This window comes from Antedon mediterranea, chromosome 8, assembly GCF_964355755.1.
Source record: "Antedon mediterranea chromosome 8, ecAntMedi1.1, whole genome shotgun sequence".
Classification (NCBI taxonomy): domain Eukaryota; kingdom Metazoa; phylum Echinodermata; class Crinoidea; order Comatulida; family Antedonidae; genus Antedon; species Antedon mediterranea.
In genome coordinates this window covers 15,125,688-15,141,675 of record NC_092677.1, presented here as the reverse complement: position 1 = coordinate 15,141,675, position 15,988 = coordinate 15,125,688, and the positions used below count along the sequence as shown (strand labels likewise).

Sequence of the window (15,988 nt, the reverse complement as noted above, 5' to 3'; positions counted from 1 at the left end):
CTGAAATTGCTTATGTATTGTCTGTTTTGGCACTAACGGCCGCCCATACAATTACCAGCAGTTCTGATTGAACTTTTGTTGTAATTGTGCTGTGCACACATGATAACGGAGAACCATGGACTATGGAAACGATAAACATTCATAGTTCAAATCAATCGTGATAAAACCCATTGTAGGCTAGAATACAAAACAAACATTTGGTACGGTTGTAGACTTTACGTTTGTCAGCTTAACTTCCCGCTCTATATTAATCAGTAGAGAACAAGAAATAACGATGATTTTCAAAGTTATATCTGTTTTTGTTTTGCTTCTAGCTGTTATTGTTGCTCTTATGTTAGGTGGAGTGTTTGATACAGCTCCTGAGCCACCAGAATATGGAGATGGCTGGTGGGGCAAGGGTGAAAAACCTAACACCCCTCCGGATGAGTCCATAGTGCCATTTGAAATTCAATTTGAACAGTCTGTTTTCAACGACTTGAAATCTAGGATTCGGAATACTCGTTTTGGTGTAGGACTTGAGGACCGTCGCTTTAATTATGGTGTACGACCAGAGTACATGAGGAATGTTGCAAAATACTGGCTAAGTAGTTATAATTGGACAAAGCAGCAAGAGGAGATAAACACATTTGATCATTTTAAAACTAACATTGAGGGCTTGGATATACATTTTATGCATGTCAAGCCAACTCTCAAAGCTGGACAGAAAGCGGTTCCATTATTGATGATTCACGGTTGGCCCGGCTCTTTTTATGAATACTTGAAAATTGCTCCTTTGTTGACAAAGGTCAATGACCAATCTGATGTTGTTTTTGAGCTGATATGTCCGTCTATTCCAGGGTACACATTTTCAGAAGCATCGCATAAAAAAGGTCTTGATGCTTTGGCAGTTGCAAGGATCTTTGACAAACTAATGAAAAGACTTGGTTTCAGACAGTACTACATCCAAGGTGGTGATTGGGGAGCATACATAATTACTAAAATTGCACTTATCACTCCAAGTTCCATTTTGGGTCTTCACAGCAACATGGCAACTACTCGACTTCCCCTCCAGCCACTTTTCTTAATGATTGGTAGTTACTTCCCAAGTTTAATATTTAGTTCAAAAGAAGATCAAGATAAGGTATTTCCTGCTGGTGAAAAGATGGCTCATATTATGCTTGAAACTGGATACATGCATATACAGGCAACAAAACCAGATACTGTAGGCAGCGCTCTTAATAATTCTCCCATTGGACTAGCGGCATATATATTAGAAAAGTTTTCGACATGGACAGACCCTAAAGGTCGTGATATGGATGACGGTGGCATTGACAAATACTGGACATTAGATGAACTACTAACAAACATCATGCTGTATTGGATGACAGGTTCCATAACTCCTTCCATGAGATTTTATAAGGAAAACATTGCAAATGCTCTTCAGGAACCGTTTTATAAAATAAATGTTCCATCAGCTGTTGCAGATTTCCCGATGGAGTTGTCTCATACACCAGAACCATGGGTTCGTAAACAATATGTTGACCTCATGCAGTATACTACTATGCCACGTGGAGGCCATTTTGCAGCATTTGAAGAACCTCAGTTACTTGCAGATGATATTCGTAAATTTGTTACGGCCGTCGAATTGAGAAAAGTAAAGACACCATGAACTGTATACAGCTGTTTGGCTTGTTGTGATCTTCAGTTCCAGTATATCCTACCACCTATCTTAAAATACATAATAATTAATAGTGAACAATATTTCAATTTTTTTTAAACTATATTACCTTTTAATGATCAAAAACATTTAGGCCTAGACCATGACAAATTATTTGAAAATCAATAAAAGAGTGATCATGAAAACATACACTATAACCAGCTTCCTTTCTTGATTGGTAGTCAATGAGGAGCCCATCAATGACTTTGTCTCTCCGATATCTTTAAAATTAATTGGTTAATAAATTAGTACATTATGTGTAGGCCTAAATTAAATTTCTATAATCACAATGCAGTAGTGACTACCGTACTTACTACTACCTATAATGGGCCTATGGAGTGAAAAAAAATAAATGTAGGCCTTTAGGGGACTTAACCTACTACAGGTTTCAGTTTCATATAGTTATAAGTTAGCTATAACTAACTTAACTAGGCCTATTTAAAACTCCCTTAACTAGCTAGGCTTACAGTTACACCAAAATAAATGCTGGTTTCCAAGATGCAAAAAGCTTAATTAATCTTCCCCTCAAATATATAGCTACTGTAAAAACTTTATTACTCAAACTAAACTTGCCCACGGACTACTAATATACTATTTTAGGCTTATATTACACTGTTTTTGTAGGCCCTAACTAAAGTATTCTTTACACACTATTATAAATAAACCATGTGTGCAGTCATCATGCCAATCTATAGCACTCCCGCATCATCATGCATCCAAGCCAAGTTTGTTGGGGAGAGAGGGCGTGATTTGCTTTCATAGAGAAGGAAAAAAAATGAATAAAACCTTGCTTGTTAAAAAAACAACAGGGCATTCTTGGTTATATTTGTGTTAATGTTAGGTCTAGATTTACTAAAATAATGGTTTCTATGATGTAAGGTAAATCTACAGGTATTTTTGTAGATCACAAGTACCGTTCTCCTTTATTTTAAATAAACGCTACTACTAGGCTAGGCCTAGATAGAGGCCTGGCCCTACTAGCTAGCTAGGCCTACTACTAGCCTAAGCCTAGGCTACTCCACTACTTCTATTACTAACTAGCCTAGGCCTAGCTAGGCTTAGTTAGCCCTCTATTTTATACCTCCATGGTTAGCCTAGGCCCCTACTCTAGGCTACTATACTAGCCTAGCATACTACTACTACTACTATGCCCCTAGCTAGGCTAGCTCTTTTGTTTCTTCTATTCTATGGATTCTAGGATTGCTAGAAAGACTACTGTAGGGCCTAGTCTTTATAACAGTGAGTGTATAGTTCTCTCTTTTCAGTAGATTTTTCATACACATAAAAAAAACCTATTACAAATTGAATTCAATAATACTGTGTACGTAGGCTCGTAGATAGTAGTAGACCTAGTATTATAACATTAAATATATAGGCCATTTTTTTAAGGAAACTGGTAGCTATGTTAAAAATGTAGGCTACACTGCCAACATTCTGATTTACTAAATACAAAAAGTAACTTACAGATATTCCAGTGTAAGGTGAAGGATGGATAGAACAGAAGCCCAAAAAAAGAAAGAAGAGGAAGCCACCACTGTAAATAAAGAAGCAGAAACAAAAGTCAATATAGAGAATGAAAAATCAATAAAACAAGAGGATGACAAGAATTGCCCTGATGCTTCAGTGGAAGGATCAAAGGTTACTCATCTTGAGGATAAGCATAAAAGAAAACGAGAAGATGACCTGCATCATCAATCAAGTGGTGAGCATGATAAAAGCCAGTCACAGCCCAAGAAAGTAAAGTTGACAAAAAGAAAAACACAGACAAAAACTGACAATGCTAAAAAAGATGATGGTGATGATGAAGAACCAAAAGTAGAAGCTTGTCTCTTAGGAAAAACGACACTGATGGTTCCGGTTGAAATAGCACAGGATGTAAGCTTTCATTATTATATATATTTCAACAATGCAGTGGCGTAACGGCTATGAGCGCTCACTGACTAAACCCAGGGGCTTGTGGGGAACACTGAGCAGGGCCCAATGGAAAAAAAGCATTAAAATATGCTTAAAAGGGCTAAAAACGACCATTGCTACCAGCGTTGGAGGGCCACTTAGCGGCCTCTGCATTACGCCACTGCGACAATTGCATTTTGTCCGCTAGGTCGTACATTTGTTTATTAGTATTAAAGTAATTTTATTTTGACAAAATCATGATTTGTATGGTGAAAACTTTTCATTGAAATGTAATGGCATAAATGGAGAAATATAATAGATTTATTAATTTTCCATAGCCATCATTATTTAGTGAAATAATGAGCTTAGAAACCTGGAAGACATGTTTAACTGATGAGGAGAGACAGAGGTTATCAAAGTTGCTTCCTGTGTTTCCAGAAAATGATGAACAAGAAAAAGAAATAACCATTGAGTAAGTTTTATTTGTTTTCACTTTAATTTAGGGAGCTTTTGGGGTTTTTTTTGCAATGATCTACTGTAGGATAAGGGACTAGGATTTCATATGGAGGTTCTATTTGCAAGTGTTGAGTGTGGTTTGGCAATCGGGCACAATTTAATTGACTCTAGGCCTAGGTAAAAATAACTCACAGAAATGCACATTAGAACCTCTGTTGTGTTTACAATAAAAAATTGTCATCACAAATTGAAAGCTCTTTATTATTGACATACTTTTTATAAACGATGTTAAATAATGATTTAATCTGTTGAAATTTTTAATTTTGCAGAAAACTGTTCAGAGGTGACAATTTCAAATTTGGAAATCCTTTAACCACGTTCGGTAAGAAGCTGAACAATGGCTTCTTAAACCCAGAAATTGCTAAGTATGTGAAGATTAGCCGAAGGGCTAAGTATCGTGAATACAAGTTTCAGCAACAGAAGTATCATCACAGATTGCTGAAAGATGTTTTAATATCAAGACAGGTTATTATTGCATTATTACAAATAATGAATGTTTTTATGAGTTGAATGGAGAGGATATTTTCATTAATTGAAAGATTAACTAACTTTGTTTTACCTTGTTGAGTCAATGAAACTCAAGTCTATACAACATTTACTCTATCTAGTAGTTGGATAGCCGAGTGGTTAGGACACTTGACTGTCATACAGATAGACCCGGGTTCAATTCCTGACAACTCCCAGTCCACTCAGCTGTAAAATGAGTACCTGGTTGAAAATACTAGGGAGAGAAAAGGCGGGCGGCATGGAAAGGAACTGGCCACCCTACCACATAATGCTGAGGCTTAGTACAATGAGCTCCTAACAGCTCATTCCCCTACGTTCAGAGAACACGGGACTCGCCTTTACCTTTATGATCGATTGTCAATAGCTAGGCCATGTACAAATTTGACTCTCAGATTTTTAATGCGGGAGCAGACCAGTTTTTGGTTATTTCAATGATTAAATGTACTATTGCACAGTCAACATTTTGTATAAAATTAGAAATTGCTAATTATTGCATAATGTGAAAATTCATCCATAGAGTGAACTGTACATCGCATGGCCTAGATTTAAGATCGAAACATCAGTTTAATTGAAAATCTAACAGTCAATATCTAAACTCAAATATTCTCCTATTCAAATCATAAACATCAGTCATTGCAATACATTTACTACAGTTGTGTTTAATTTTGATAATTGGCTAAACAACCATATTCTATTCATACTGTTGATTATTGTAATCCTTAGCTGAAATACACTGATTGGTAGCAATTAATTAGCTTTGGTGACAGGTAAAATTGTATTTATTTCAGAAACTTCTTGCTGCTGCTTTGAGTACAGCACCAGAAGAACCAATCATTGTAAAGCAGCCTCAACAGTCAGAAATGCACCTGAAATTGGAGAAAAACACCAACAACCGATATAAACAGTAAGTCTAAGTTTGTTGTTATTGATGTACTACAATAGCTCAACCAATCAATGAGATTGGATTTAAATTTATAATAAAGACACAGATTACAATTTGTTAGCAATTTGGTTACTTTTTAATCAAGAGTTTAATATACTATTTTTTTACTACAGAGCGTTGAGAGAATGCCGTGAAGAAGCAGGGGTAAGTTTTTATACTATAAAGTTTCAATGAATGGATTGCCAAAGTAAATAATTTAAATTGAAAACATGAATTCATTTTTTTTCCCAAGGTTTTAGACACATCTTCAGATGAAGATCCAGAGGCTGATAGCTATCAAAGTGAGGCACAGATGTCAAAGGTCAACAATGAAGATTTATATTGTTCATTTAATCCCTTCCCAGAATTCCCTCCTACTCCCTTGACTCCACGTGTTCAATCCACATATGCTGCAAAACCCAATCCCAGTGAAGCTTCAAAAAAAGGCAAGTCATAACAATAACAAATAAGTAATTGATAAAACGTTGCAAAATTATTATGAGTTTGATTTCATCCAGAGTAGAGTACTTATGTACTCTCACTATTGTTTAATCATGGATGGACAAAAATTGACTTGTTTTAAGTTCTGTCTACACAATCACACTATTGTGATGTTCCTAAATATGGTAGTGATATGACGTTATCATGTCCATTTATGGGCACATCACATTAAGACCGGGCTTAACAAAACAAATTGTAAGGTGTACCAAGTTCCCCAAGTTAAAAATAATTCTTCCTAAATCCCAATCATATTTTTTCACATGTGCAGCCCAAGGTCACGTAAGTGAACTGAAAACTCATTCCCCTGCTAAGGTATCGGAAGATAACCTTGCAGCTGTCGTTGAGCGCCATCGTAAAAGACGTGCACGTAAGGAGGAACACCCAGAGTTGGATACCAACATGATTCAATTACAAGATGTGATTGCAAGAACTTATATGCAAAAGAAATCACCAATAGGCACTCCAGGTAAGAGTCACCAGTAGAGTTCAAATATTAGTCAATAGTAAACTTCTTACATCATACATTTAAAAAAGTAAAATCAAATCCAAATAAATTTATAGATTAGATTACAAACTTAAACATATAATAATATAGGAATATTATAATCATTTTGATCTTACTTTTCAACAGTACAATCATCAATGCTATCATTGCATCACAAAAAGAGGAAAAAAGAGCGAGAAAAAGAGAAGTTAAGGAAGAAGAAACGGAAGTTTGCAAAACCCATAGATATATCATTATTGAGTAAACTTGATGAAGTGGCAAGTTTGCAGAAGATTCCTTCACCTCAAATACAACTAATAAAAGAAATACCTCCCAAACCTCCTATGCAGCCTATAGCAAGATTGTAAGTTTGTTTCCAACAATAAACATTATTTCAGTAATATTTGTATGTTATCAATTTTGGCACTAAAGGCTGCCCATAAGCATTACTGTACTACATGTTGTACATAGAATAATTTTCATATAATAGTATATACATATAATTATTATTTCAAACAGCCAACCTTATGGATTATATAGCAACTTCTTTCACCTTCTTCGTGAGTGGATAACATCTAACCCAGAGAAGCGTATGCAGCACAGTCGTCTTGAAGAACGAGTAGAAGTGTGGGAAAAATCTCCAACGAGCATGTTAAATCCCTGGTACCCCATAAAATCATCATGGTGCAAGGTGCTGACAGAAGCCCTAGTTTACCTGAGCAGAGAGCGTAAAGGGTCCCTACCACTGGTGTCTCGTGCTCAATTCATACCAGGAGAGCCACTACACTGGACATGGATAGGTATTGTATTTTATCTTAACCTTACAATCAGTGGCGTAAACGCGAGAGGCAAAGGCCTCTGGTGCCCTCCATTGCAGAGGGTAGATGCAGTGGGCTGCTCATGCTCTGGGGCCCCTGGGTTTACCCAGTGAGCGCTCATAGCCATTACACCACAAGATACAATGTAATGGCATATAGCACAGATAATCTCAGTTAAGAAGAGCTAAATCAAGTTCAAAATTGTAGGTAAAAAAGTTGCTTATTTTCTAAAGTTTTGAGCTTTGATTGCTCAATTGACTTTGTTTTTGCAGCAGTTGCCTTTATTTTTTACACATTCTCGTTTTGCAGGAACTGGAAATGGAGACAGTGAAGATGAATTAGCAACCCTCTTTAAACAGTGGATGACTTATTCAACTGATGATAAAATCAACCTTACAGCAGACACTTCAGACAAGAAAGACCATATACCAAGCCCAAGAGTGTAAGTTAATTCTTTGTTGCAAGAGACACCAACCAATTTATTTATGACCTACTGATTCAGATTATGAATAAAGAACTGTGGCATTGCATTGTGAAATCCATCTCGAAATGCCAACACATCAATGATGATGATTTGTGATAAGTGATGGTGTAATAGCCTAATGCTTTCCTGTTTTTATTATGATTAATTGTATTAACATGTCATTTTTATACAGAAAAACAGAATATGTTGTGAAGCCAACTACCACAGAAGAGAAAGCATTTTTTAGGGAACAGGTGACACATATTATGATACTTTATAGATACAATAATGTTAAAAAAAAACAGGATACATATGCTGTATGCTTGATTTTATTTTTAACAGATGTTTTTGCTTTCTTGTAATAGGAAAAACTGCGCTATGAACAACCACATAAAGCTTTCACATATCGTATGCATGGTTATGAATCAGTTGTTGGCCCAGTAAAAGGAGTGTTTGCTAAAGAAATGTCACTGAATCGTGCTAGGGAACATTCTTTGCTTGTCTCAAAGCGACCACCATATGTTACAATTCTTAGCCTTGGTAAGTTTTAAATACTCCATAGTTCAAATCTATGGTAAGATTGTCATTAACACTGGTATATTTCAAAGTAAAAATAACAAGAGTACTGTTTTAAAATAAATAAAATTAAACATGTTATCAAAATATCTGACTCAAGATCTTAAATTGGAATGGTCGTCTAAAACTAAGCTGCCAATGATAATTTCAAGTAAATTGTTCAAAGTCAATTGTCTTTGTCTCATCAGTTCGTGATTCTGTGGCAAGACTACCAAATGGAGAAGGTACAAGAGCAGAGGTCTGTGAACTGCTTAAGGATTCTCAGTTCCTAGCAGAAGCTCCTGATGTGCAAATAAATACAGTTGTAAGTGGTGCTCTGGATAGGTTACACTACGAGAAAGACCCAAGTGTTAAATTTGATGTCAACAGAAGGCTCTGGATCTTTTTACACAGAGGACGATCTGAAGTAGAATTTGGTAAGGAAAATTAATATATACTCTGTATTAGTATACAACTCTGTATTGGTATACAACTCTGTATTAGTATACAACTCTGTATTAGTATACAACTCTGTATTAGTATACAACTCTGTATTAGTATACAACTCTGTATTAGTATACAACTCTGTATTAGTATACAACTCTGTATTAGTATACAACTCTGTATTAGTATACAACTCTGTATTAGTATACAACTCTGTATTAGTATACAACTCTGTATTAGTATACAACTCTGTATTAGTATACAACTCTGTATTAGTATACAACTCTGTATTAGTATACAACTCTGTATTAGTATACAACTCTGTATTAGTATACAACTCTGTATTGGTATACAACTCTGTATTGGTATACAACTCTGTATTAGTATACAACTCTGTATTAGTATACAACTCTGTATTAGTATACAACTCTGTATTAGTATACAACTCTGTATTAGTATACAACTCTGTATTGGTATACAACTCTGTATTGGTATACAACTCTGTATTGCTATACAACTCTGTATTAGTATACAACTCTGTATTAGTATACAACTCTGTATTAGTATACAACTCTGTATTGGTATACAACTCTGTATTGGTATACAACTCTGTATTAGTATACAACTCTGTATTAGTATACAACTCTGTATTAGTATACAACTCTGTATTAGTATACAACTCTGTATTAGTATACAACTCTGTATTAGTATACAACCCTGTATTAGTATACACAGATTGAATTTAAAAGAAAATACTTATTCTTCTACCACAATGTATAAGGTAGTGTGATACTTAATTGTATTCTTTTTTTGGAAGTATGTCTGGTTAAATCCATGAAAACACTTGAAATACAGAATTGTTGATACACTTGGCAAACAATTGAATTATTACTGTATAACATTTTATAAATTTTACAGAGCGTATCCATCAAGAACAAGGGGCAGCTGCAAAAGCTAAGAAAGCAATGTTGAAGCAAACTAAAGTGGTGAGTAATAATTTTATTCAGGCATTCTTTCACTTAACAAATCACTAATTAAATGCTAATTTCAAATGTTTGATTTAAATTACAGAAATCTGTTATTAAAGACGCCTTGATGAAAGCACCACAGAACCACCCTCCAAATGTTATGAGTGATAGTAGTAACGATAGTCTGGCAAGCAGTAGTATTCCATTAGACAGTTCGCATGGTGTTTCTCCAGTATCATCTATTCTTTGCCATCAGTTAACCTCAAAGAGTTCTCTTATAAACATGCAAAGTCCAGCAACCACACCTCCAGCTAGCATGCCAGGACTGACTAACGTTAGTAGCTCTCACTACAGTAGTACCAGCAGTGTAGGTCCACAAAAGTCCAGCCATAATTCTTCTGGAGCGCAAACAGTGGCTCAGCAGCTTGCGTTACAAGCAGGGAAAGCTAAACAGCTTCAATTAAGTGCATCTCAAGCATCTCGTTCAGCTATTCAAGCTCAGATTTTGGCACAACAATCACGGCAGGCTGATGTTCCTGTAACAACTGGTGTAGTGAAAACTTCTCCACTACCGCTTTCCAGTATGTTGTCACCTATTGGCGGTACACAACCTAGACCTATGGTCAGAATGCCAGCAACAGGAAACCTAACAGCGTTAGAAGTTCTTCAGACTCAAGCTATGCATTATCAAAACCTTAGAATGGAACAACCACCAAGTATGATTCCGCCAATGCCAACTCAAAATAAAGACAATAAAGCTAAAAAGCAAGCTGCACAGATCAACGCTGTTTTTCAACATGGATTGGGTCTAAAGAAAGACGGTTTACATCAGGTATTTCCACAACAATTAAATATTGCTCTTGCGCTTGCAGGGCTTCAAGGTAATGTCACTTCAGAAGCAAATGTACAGACCATAAACAAAGCAGCATCACAGTTGGCTCACCAAGGTGGCCTAAGTCTTCTTACAGGTAGGACTATGATTCATAATAATTCCAGTGCTGCTCAAGAAACAAAACCCACTCAAAACACTTCTGCAGTAACTTCACTTGTCCAGCACCAACAGAAAGTTTCATCATCACTTCCGGCTGGTGTTACAAATGTATTTGCTACGTCAGCTGGACAAAAGATGTATGTACTTGGAAGTAAGGGTGGCACCCCAGCTGCAATCCAACTTACTAGTGGTAAGCCAACACCTGTTTTGAGAGTCAAAACACCAACATCAACGATTGCATCCCCACCAGTTGTTGACAGCCAATCTGCAACAATCAGTGCTATTGCAGCTGCTCTTGGAAAAACACATCGCAAACAGGCTACAGTAAGTGATATTATTCAGCAGGCTCAGAGAGCTCAAATACCGTTGCAAGCAGTTCAAAGTACCCTTCCAAAAGTAAGGGTTCACTCACCACTGTCTGAAACACCTTCAACAGCTAAACAGACTAGAATCCCACCAGTTTCAACTATTTTTAAACAAGCGTCAGGGGATCAACTGCATGCTAATGTAAATGTTTTGACTTCTGTGGATGGAAAAAAGACTGCTAGTGTACCAGTATCTTTACTTTTACAAAGTTCTCAATCTGGAACACTTGATAATATTTCCAAAGGATCACATCCTGTGATTCATGGTACTACAAGTCTAAATCAAAAAGAAATGATTTTACATATTCCTGGAGCCAAACTAGTTCAAGCCAACCCAAGATTAATAAGTAACATGTTAGCTGCTGGTGCAAGTGTTAAGAAATCTCCAATTGTCTCAACTAGATCTGAGAGTCCTGCCACTAGTTCAGAAGTATCAATATCTAAACCGCAGGTTGTGATGGCTGTTCCTTTCTCAAGCTTTCATCAGCAGGCGCCAAGGCATCCTTTAGCACTTGCATCATCACAAAATGTACAAATGGAAACAAAAGGAACGATTCCTTCATTCAGTACATTCTCCTTAAGTAAAGGTCAATTTCTTACACCAGGAAGCAAACCTATTACAAATGTAGTGATATCCAGTGCTTCAGCTTCCTCACCAGCTTCTACTGCTATGCAGCCTATTTCTTTCATCAGACCACCTGGGTCTAATACATTACAAAAGCTGTCAATGGGACAGGTTGTATCAGGGATATCACTGACGCACACAATCCCAACACCATCTATGGTTAGGCTAACAAGTAAACAACCTTCATTCCAGGCTTCTGGAACTGTTACACCGAGTGCTGGTATTATGACCACATCTCATGCAAAATTGGTAGCTAAACCTACCAAAGTGAGTGGTGCTATCAATATTGGGCCAAGGAACATCATTCTGTCATCAGTGACTGGGAATATGCAAACAATCACTGGGAATACACAAACGATATCAAATCCTATTCCTGTACCTAAAGCCATTTCTTCTTTCGTTAAGACTTCATCTGGTTCTACACCTGTGCAATCTGAAGCACTTGCATTTCAGAAATGTTTTTCACAGACTATCCACAGATTGCCAACTGCTAAGAATCTACAGCTGTCAACTGCACAATTGGAATCACAGGTGAAACCTTCAACTTTAGGACCACGTTCCAGTGTCACTCATATTACACATGCTGTGCCCCAAGTTGTCTCAAAGTCTGTAGTAACTCCATCTGGTTTGAAACTTGCACTCGGTCAAAGTATTCACCGTCCTAGTCATGTGCTGACATCTATTCCTTTGTCTACTAAGGCTCTAGCAATCACTAGGTCTCAAGCGGGTGCACTTTATTCGTCCACTCTGACACAAGTCCCGACAACATCAAGTGGTTCCAAAGAGGCACAAGTGCTTAAAACCTCAAATATAGATATCACCAAACAGAAAGTGACATCTGAAATGCAATCTACAGTCTCTACATCTTCTGAAAAAGCTGTGACAACACCAAGTGATCCAGCACTGACAACCTCTGTATCTACAGCTGTACCACCATCAACCACTATTGCTGGTGAATCAGTGATGCCTACTTTAGCAGTCGCAGCGCAATGCAAGACTAATCCAGTCAAAAGTTTTGCACTATCTGTCGATACGACTACTCCTACAAAAAGTCAAACATCAGTTTCAAAGACACCTCCTTCATCAACAGGAGGAAGAAAATCACCTAGACTTGCCGCGGCTGCAGCTGCCGCCGCCGCAGCAGCTGCCTCTAATCCATCAGGTAGTTCAGGAACAGAAAACAGTAAATCTGGGGTACAAAAGGGTTCTAAAAATAAAGATGTCGAAAAGAAGACCTGATCAATGTATATATTGGTTTGTAAAAGAATAATGAAATGTGATATTAACCAGGAATTGATTAAGTATGCTGCTCATTTTGTTACTAAACTACTAAAACTTTCATCTCTCCCAGACACACTTTTGCTGGCTGCCTGCCTGCAGTGGTTTTCTGGAAACTTTATAGAGTAAGAAAACATGTGGAACCTTTTGGATGTTGATTTTAGTACATATACTGTACAATTCTAAGAAACTAACTAGACATGAAACTCGTCACTTTGACGAGTTAGTTATCCGCTCGACAAACGCCACGTGCACGTCATACGTTAGAATATTGCACACAGAAAAATATTAAGGCATTATGACCTGAACTGAAGAATATGATATGTTGTTATTTCTGAATTCTGTTATTTTGTGTCATATAGTATACACAGTACAATCTGTATACATATCACAAACAGTGTAAAATAGGTGAAATTACGGGACCCGTATTTTATTGTAATGTTTTACATCTTGACGGTTTCAAAATGAAATGCAAAAGTAGAAATTTCAGAATGAAATTATCTCAGCAACAACATATTAACGTGTAGAAGAAATTTGAATACGTAAAATATAGATGCGCGCTCTTTTAAATGTGATGAACTATGACGCAAAAGATGAAAATACGACTTTTTTTATTCAACTGGCCATATGATGACGTCACAACGTCGGATTGGAAAAATGTTCACATGAATTCGTATCTACAATCCAATAGCTTCCAGGAAACATTTTAATCATGATTATCACTTTTTATTCTGACGAGCTATAACAGATTGAAATTTACTGTAAAGATGAAAATAATTGACCCACGTTATTTACGTTTTTAGACATGATGACGTAATAAAAATTAAAATAATTTTAACTCATGCGAAAGATAGTTGATTGATCTAGACAATATCAAAATCGGGGTGAAAATGGAAAACGGATAAGTAGAGATGCGCTCTATTAAATGTGATGAGCTACGACGAAAGATACAAAAATCCTAAATTTTATATTCACGTGGCCATACGATGACGTCACAATGTCCGGTTAGCCATATTAATACATGATCCGATATCTATAACTCATCAACTTCAAGAATATGTCATCCACAAAAAATTGACCGTCCAGTTTAGAAATTACGACTGTTTAAAAAAAGGCATAATTTTGACAAATTTTGACAATTTTTTTTACTTTTTCATCAAAAACTCGCGAAAATTATCCAATTCTACGTGCCCGTATGACGTGATTTTAAGTCGAAATTGTTTAAAAGTTTGTAAAATTACTAGAAAAGGCTGGAAAAACATAAATCACGCGAAAAAAAAAGTGTTTTGCGCTACGTGCGCACGTGTGCGTAAAAAAATTGCGCGCGCCTGGGAATTTTTGACATGCTTAAAATGACATGAAACGCGTAGAAAGTTGATTAGAAACTGATTTTTCGCATTTTTAAATTTTAAACGCGCGTGCGCGCGTAACTTCGTGTGAAACATGTCATTTTTTTTACACAGAAAGTTAGCGCATGATATAAATTAAACTTATGCTAAGTTTCATTTGAAATTGTTATATGGTTTTCGATCTATGTTAAATACGCGAAAAACGTAAAAACGCGCGTAAGTCACGTTGCGTAACTCTGACGTCATTCACAATAAGAGGGGCACAACTTCACGCGAATGCCCATATGTTGACAAAGTTATGAAATGTTATGTTTACATGTTTTAGAGATACGCTCTGCACAAAAATGACAGAAAGAAAGAAGAATACAGAAAAAAAAGAAGATGAAACAGGACAGTTACAAGGAGTTATCCGCTGAATGCGGATAACTAATTAATTTTTTACACAATGTGCTCGAAATGTATTATTTAAACAGGGATAATAAATTATGTATATGCTTTTTATTGTATGTTCCTGAATATATTTTTATTAAAGCATGACACTATGACTTGTAATGTTGATTGCATTCTTCTTATGCTCCTATATCATTGATCTATTCTACTGTTCAACTGGGTAGAGTGTCAAAGCAATTCCAAATCCGTAGTGCAGCATCCACCCCAAAAAATGAACAATTTACAACATATTTTGATCTCTTTCAAACATTTTATTCACTCTAAAAAAGCTTTTAAATGCAAGCCCATCTTTGTGTACATGCTATATTTTGTATGAATTTAACTTCAGCCTTTTTCACCACCAATACATTTTTTTACATCATCAAATAGAATATAGTTCAAAGGTTAAATTTAGTTTAAAACTTTTAAAGGACTATGTATTTTATACAAGTATATTTCTTTATACTGTGATATTTCGTATAATTTATATAATAAAAGCATTGTTATGTGTCCAAAAAATATTTTTATAAAGTAATTTATTAGATAATTTATGTTACTAAATTCATGGATAGCAATTTAAGAATCATAAACCACAGAAGTAATCAATCGTAATATTATCCTGCCAATAATATTAATAGTATTATTTGCTTCTAAAAAGTTTAAAACAAAACTTCCACAACAGAAAGGAGTACAGTATTTAGATTACAAAAATGTAGGATTCTGTTAATGGCAACAGAATCTTTTATGTATTTTCTTTTCACCAAAAGGCATCATTACTAAATTACATGTACAAAATATTACATGTACGTTATCCAATCTTATTTTTGTATTTACACTTATCAACGAATAATCTTAAATATTTCTAGCTTTCTATTTAAAGCTGCTTAACAAACATTAACAAGAGTTACAGACTGTAAGTCAGCTTTACTCTTCAAAACCATCTTACCCCATTGCTAATAATGCATGTCAGGGTTCAAAGTTCAGAGATCATGATATAAATTGAGGTAATTATATAACATTGGCAAGAATTTTCTTTCAGCCAGCACAAATCTTGTTTAAGCTTGGTTCACACAGTACATGTAACGCAAGTTAGTCGACTTACGACAGTTTGGAGGATTCATTGCATTGTGATTGTTTAAATTACTTGTGTTGCGCTTAAGTCCTTTGTGAAAACCAAGCCCTAG

The 15,988-nt window shown here is 35.9% G+C and overlaps 2 protein-coding genes across 3 annotated transcripts; both read left to right on the top strand.

The window, feature by feature from the left end:
• The first annotated feature begins 174 nt into the window (after window positions 1-174).
• Window positions 175-1,965, top strand: LOC140056584 (epoxide hydrolase 1-like). Of its 2 annotated transcripts, XM_072102008.1 has the most exons (2): window positions 175-200; window positions 315-1,965. In XM_072102008.1, exon 2 carries the CDS (start codon window positions 332-334, stop codon window positions 1,646-1,648), a length of 1,317 nt encoding a protein of 438 aa, XP_071958109.1. In that variant the 5' UTR covers window positions 175-200; window positions 315-331; the 3' UTR covers window positions 1,649-1,965. The 2 variants fall into 2 exon arrangements, with proteins under 2 accessions (XP_071958109.1, XP_071958108.1); XM_072102007.1 differs by lacking the exon at window positions 175-200 and having other exon boundaries at window positions 272-1,965.
• Window positions 1,966-2,095: 130 nt separating this feature from the next.
• LOC140056065 (uncharacterized) lies at window positions 2,096-15,177 on the top strand. The gene is made up of 16 exons (XM_072101300.1): window positions 2,096-2,575; window positions 3,163-3,571; window positions 3,928-4,061; window positions 4,375-4,570; window positions 5,401-5,516; window positions 5,669-5,699; window positions 5,788-5,980; window positions 6,304-6,501; window positions 6,667-6,883; window positions 7,039-7,319; window positions 7,647-7,779; window positions 7,994-8,054; window positions 8,166-8,340; window positions 8,565-8,792; window positions 9,718-9,785; window positions 9,871-15,177. Exons 2-16 carry the CDS (start codon window positions 3,185-3,187, stop codon window positions 12,985-12,987), a joined length of 5,535 nt encoding a protein of 1,844 aa, XP_071957401.1. The 5' UTR covers window positions 2,096-2,575; window positions 3,163-3,184; the 3' UTR covers window positions 12,988-15,177.
• The last annotated feature ends 811 nt before the right edge of the window (window positions 15,178-15,988 follow it).

Excerpts from the sequence above, each read along its gene's own strand:
- LOC140056065 (XM_072101300.1), top strand. The coding sequence starts at position 3,185 with ATGGATAGAACAGAAGCCCAAAAAAAGAAAGAAGAGGAAGCCACCACT. Across the intron at positions 4,571-5,400 it reads ATGTTTTAATATCAAGACAG|AAACTTCTTGCTGCTGCTTT; the intron begins GTTATTATTGCA and ends TATTTATTTCAG. Across the intron at positions 6,884-7,038 it reads ATGCAGCCTATAGCAAGATT|CCAACCTTATGGATTATATA; the intron begins GTAAGTTTGTTT and ends TATTTCAAACAG.
- LOC140056584 (XM_072102007.1), top strand. The coding sequence starts at position 275 with ATGATTTTCAAAGTTATATCTGTTTTTGTTTTGCTTCTAGCTGTTATT.